General features: G+C 33.0%; 1 protein-coding gene across 1 annotated transcript; it reads left to right on the plus strand.

Moving 5' to 3' along the window:
- On the plus strand, positions 1 to 973 carry LOC111003701 (histidine-rich glycoprotein-like). The gene has a single exon (XM_022274357.2). It carries the CDS (start codon positions 175 to 177, stop codon positions 898 to 900), a length of 726 nt encoding a protein of 241 aa, XP_022130049.2. The 5' UTR covers positions 1 to 174; the 3' UTR covers positions 901 to 973.
- The last annotated feature ends 5,015 nt before the right edge of the window (positions 974 to 5,988 follow it).

Genomic DNA, 5,988 nt, shown 5'->3' on the forward strand with positions numbered 1-5,988 from the left:
CACCTAGAGAAATTTTAATAATAATAAGCTATTGTTGACGCAACATTTGATTCGGAAGTCGAAATCATTTATCGTTCAATACGACCTTGACACTCGCTGATTTCTCAAATTGTCAACAGTATAAAATATCTTCAGCACTGTAGTACGGCACAGTCAGAACAACTGCTTGGTACAATGAGGGCTTTGGTACTTCTAGGGTTGGTAGCCCTCGTGGCTGTAGTCTCCGCTAGAGACATGAGGGAGAAGAGATCAGCTGATCTTGAAGCAGCAGCGTCGGGTCACGGCTGGGACAAAGGTGGCGGTCATGAACATCACGAGCATCATCATCATGAGCACGGCGAAAAGGGGCATAAAGGACACAAGGGCCACCATGAAGACCACCACGGCAAGAAAGGTCATCACCACCATGAAGGACATAAAGGCCATCATGGTGAACACGGAGGTCACAAGAAACATCATCACCATGATGATGGGTACCATCATCACCATGAGCACGGTGAGAAGGGTGAACACGGTCACGGTCATGAGGAACACGGCCACTGGCACAAAGGACACGACACGAAGGGACATCATGGTGTCGAGAAACACGACGAATTCAAAAAGGACAAGCACTTCCATGATCATCACGGAGAGAAGGGGCATCACGAGCACCACGGAGGTCACCACGAAGAGGGTGGTTACAAGAAGGGGGGTGAGTTCCACAAGGGTCACAAGCACGGCGGACACCATGAGCACCATCACGGTAAGAAGGGTCACCATGAGAAGGGAGGACATCACCATGACCACAAGGGACACCACGGTGAGGGTGGTCATCATGAGCATTGGCACCATCACCACGACCACGACAAGAAGGGTGGACACGAAGACCATAAGCACTGGGGACACAAATCTGGGCATTAAGGATATAGTACCAATTGTTTTCTTTTTGTTATGTTTTTACCACAAATAATAAAATTTGATTAATTTTTGTACACAGGCTTTTGTTTTAAACTTGACATATTTTGCTTGACCCTTCCGTTTTTGATTAATACTGATTGGAATCTAATCCCAAACAAACATAATAATATATCAACATATTAAGTAATCAATCTCGTCTGAGTAAATGGGATATTATTAAATATACAATAAGAGACTTTAGCGAGAGTAATTGTTTATTAATAATATTAATGTCATGTCGTCAGGTCTATATTGATATATATCTTAGAATTGATAACAGCTAGTCCTGAATTTGTATGCGAGTTGTACTCGCTCTTGATGGATACTGATGATAAGAAGGTTTTAACGCTGTACGATTATATTTACTAATAATCTTAAATCGTGTCTGAAGCAAAATCATCGTTTTATGTAATTGAATAGAACAGTATAATGGTTAATGTCTCTAACCCAGTGTTTCCTAATATTTTTAGAAATATGCCCCACAGTAGCCTTTCTTAAATTCTTATAACCTACTATACATATTTAGAGGAAATTACTTGGAAATTTACAATAAATTATAGCTTTAATAAACTTGATAATACTTCTCTAGGATATTTCGCTCGAATGTCTTAGTTAAATGAAGTAAGGGTGATATCCGAAGACTAGACGTTGCGCTAATTAGAAATAAAAGTCGTTTCATAAGCATTTACATAAAATTATCGTAAACAGATCCTAATATAACTTACATGTAATGATATCGCGACGTCTAAAGGCGCCAAATACAAAATCCTTGAGTGTTAACAAAGACAACCGAGACCCTATTACAGCAGCGACTCAAACACGGGGTGAATTTTTCAAAGAATTTATCCAAGTAAGATAAACTCCTCCGATACAGAATAATCAAGTCGTATTAGAAAAACCGACGTGACTCGCTCTTGATCTTGTTATTTTTAAGGCTTTCGTTTTCAGTTCGCTCAGTATTAAAGAAATGTATGTTTAGTATTTAAGTAATAAAATATTCAACATTTCAGCGCTACAACCAAGTGCAGAGTGTAGTATTGGCCTAATTCTGTATGGCTGTTCATATAGAGGCTCATGATCTGCTTTCTTTGCACGATATCGACTTTTGCGTTATCTATCGTGTTTTTCCTTCATCTTTCGAACAAATGACGGCTCGTAGTAAGATTGCCAGCGCGCCAAACGACTCAGACTTCAGCATTATTTCGTCAATGAAAAATTTCGACATAACCTTTGTAATTTCACTATAGTACATTGGTTAATCACGTACTTGGATTCTGGCAGTTTGCATATCCGCAATAATTATTATATAATTGAACAGTTAATATTTTTAATTGCATCAAGTAGTTGGTTTAGGTAGAAGCACTTAGTTAAACTAACAATTCTTAAACGTATGTAAAATTTAAATAAATAATTGCAAAAGTTACTCTCATTTAAAATACAAACTTTAGCCATATTTATTATCCCAGTAAATAAAGCTTGTTTCCAGTGAAAATTATATTTAAATTTATTACTAGCAACCTTAATCATATTCGCATAAATTGCCAGTCGTTATGACAAGCACCAAAAATAATGATGCCATATTAAATATTTAGCCAATAGAATAATTTAGTTAATTGCTCCCTCTTGTCACAAAATTATGGCAATGTTATTTATTGTTATTATTGTGAAATAAATTTTGCGCCTGATTCTGTCATGGTTCCGATATTTTAAGAGAATCCATACATTAAATCGTCAATTTGCCTCGGAAATGTTGATTTGATTATGAGATTATAGTCATCCAGATATCTGACATATTGTGGGTTAGGATCGTTAGCGAGAAACAATCGGAATAACAATCACAGTTTTCGAGTTTATATTTTATATGAAAAACAAATTCTTATATCGGAAGTAATAATAATAAATAAATATGTAAAATACGTAAACTTTACAATTTTCTTTAATAGCGGAAGATATCCCCAATTTATCAAAGCTATGAAGAATATACTTTTATTATGCGTATATTTATAATAAACGTATATGTGAATAAGTGTATAAATGAAGAAAGGATTTATAAGCATCCTATAAAGATGGAAAATGGGAAGACACACAATTATTTTATTCAAAGTGATCAAATACCTATTGCACTATGAATTGACTTAGACCTTGTCATTGCTTACGTACGAAATTTCTCCGTTATGCTTGACTGACGTCTATAGCGGTCAAGAACCCGCCAATACGATTTTCTACGCCCTTGATATACAGTTTCAACTTCGAAAGATGTCAATTATTTTAAAAGGGAAACTTTGCTAAACATTTTCGACGAACAAGAAAACATTAAATTAATGTTCTTTAGTTTAGACATTTTATGAACTAGCGAATACACGCTAGCTTTTTATCTATACTGTGACAGTTTGACACCAATTAAATTTACTAACAAAAAACACAAACAGAACACTGTATAAAACTTTTAACTACGCAAACAAACTTTATTTATGTTTGTACAAACTATTGAATAAAAACTAAGAATAGTTGACCACTGAATTGCTAACGATCTGAAAACCACATTCGCCTGAGCATGATCGACTCAAGTTGCTGGTATTAAGTATATTGAAGGGGACTAAATACATATTTTCGAAATAAAAAAATCAATAGGAATATATATTTTAATGTCTAGTCATTAATTATTAATAATAGTCATGAATCATGATGGTAATGAGTGTCAATAAGTATTCGAATCGAATATTTATTTTTACAAATAAATTTTCCCTTAGGATTCTTGAAACATTAGTTTATGTCACGAAATCGTAAATAGTTTTAAATTATTAAGTAATAAATTATGTAAGTATTTGTATAGAAGATATTGGGAAACTTTGAATATAATTGTTGCAATTTTTAACTATTATTCGAGTTGCCTAGCAGAGATTGTTTAATAACGATTGATCTTCGTACAATGTATTTGTATTTTAAAATGAATATTCTATAATGGATAAAAATTTGTATACACTTGCAAGAGATTATTATTATTATTAATTAATATGCTTAACATGGCGAACAACATGAAAAATATAAAAGCTACAGCCCAAATCAAATCAAATCAAAATATCTTTATTCATATAGGTAAACATGTACACTTATGAACGTCAAGAAAAACAAATTAAATTAATTGTAAATTTACATTTACAACCAGTTCGCAAGTCAAGGGCGTAGAGCGGGTAAGAAGAAAGAAAGAAAGCTGTAATAACTTTCAAGTGAAAATTAACTTTGTCCTTCATATATTATTTTCTACAATTATACGAGGTTAAGCGAAACGAAAATTGATAGATGTAGATATTCCCTTAGCGGCCATTATACATTTCCTCGAAAACCTTTTAACGGATTGCGTTTCTTTTATAATATGCACTTGGCATGAGTTCGTTTCACGGTTTTATTCCATTTAGTGCTTAGCAAAACTTTTCATATTACTCATACAAAGGGTTCTATTTGTCGAGTTGACTTTATAAACTTTGATTTTTAATTTACATACGACTCTTGAAAGAGGTCAAGTATATTAGCAATTAACTTCTTCGTGCTTATACTTCCCAGTGGTAAAACATGCATTGTTTTACCACTGGGTACACATACGAATCGAATTTCACACGCTGGTTGATATATGGAACCATTCTTTTTTCACGTTGCATATTTGTTTTTAAATTATTATTAAATTTTGTAGTCTTGTACAAGAAGAAAGTTGTGAAGGCATGGGAACACCTCACCCCAATGACATCCGTAAATTAGGTACTTATTAAATGATATTTTTGTATTGAACAGGGGCAATAGGGCAATAGATAAAAACGGCAAACAGAGGCTCATTTCATGTAAAGTGAAACCGTCAAGAACACTCACAATGTTAGAAATCTCACGACTGCGTTAGCGTAGCGGTAAAAAGTGCTATAAGAAATACATTCAAATTTAAACGCAGTAGTCAAGATGTACCTTTCTATATTATTTCAAAGTTCAAACTAGCAAGCTTTTACGAGCTCTTATCTCTCGTATTTATAAAGTTTACTGTTACAAGCTTATAAATCCAGCTTTTATTGTACGAGTGTTTTTATTACGGCTCCAGTTAGCTTTATCGTCGTTTGTATTACTTAGGAATATCTTAGATCTACGGACACTTAATGCCTACAGAGTTTATATTGCGCCGATTCAATTATCTCAAAAATCTTCATTTACTTTACGAATAAATATACTTTTTCAGATAAGTTATTTACATTGGTCCACGCGAGTAGGTACATATTCTCATGAAATTCAATTCATGACAATCATTGAAAGACAGATTCAGTTCATATAAAGATTGGCTGCGTATTAACTATACTTTCATTTGTATTTAGCGAAGCCTTGATAATAGCCACTAAGGGAATTCGTTTACTCATCTGTCTTCATTACACTCACTGACCTAATGTTGTTATAAATAATATGGAAGATAAATTGATTTTCACTCCAAGCTGCTCTGAGTCAAATTATATAGATATCTCAATTAGTTCGTACTAGTGCAGTGGTGTACGGCTTAGAAATTCATTACTGGGTAATAAAACCTATGTAATACTACTCTTTAATATACTATATGTAAACATATATTCAGGCTGTGTTAATTAAAATTTTATCAGAAATCCAAATGTTTAACAAATTTAGCTTAGTTTTACCTAATTCTTTAAACCTCTTAGCATTAAATTCCTTTTAATGTTGTGTTTTAAAAAATATATAAACATTTAAATAAATTTCGTAAATTCTTAAAAGTATTTACATTTTACGGGTCAAGGTTGAAATGAAATTCTTGTGTAATTTTATTTTAATGTTTCAAACAAAATATTTTTTATTACGTTCTATGAAACACTTCCCTGTGCTTATAACTTCTTTATGTCGACGTCCTTGGAATCGATAATTTCATAAAGTTGTTGAATGTTTTAACGATATTTTAATCAACATTCTAGTTAAGCGATTTGTTTAATTTTTTTGTTTATTTTTATAATTCGCTAGTTCTTTTAGGCCATTTAAACAAAACTGTTTGATCCCAACATTTTACAACAATGGAAC

Source organism: Pieris rapae, chromosome 9, assembly GCF_905147795.1.
Source record: "Pieris rapae chromosome 9, ilPieRapa1.1, whole genome shotgun sequence".
In the NCBI taxonomy this organism is placed as follows: Eukaryota; Metazoa; Arthropoda; class Insecta; order Lepidoptera; family Pieridae; genus Pieris; species Pieris rapae.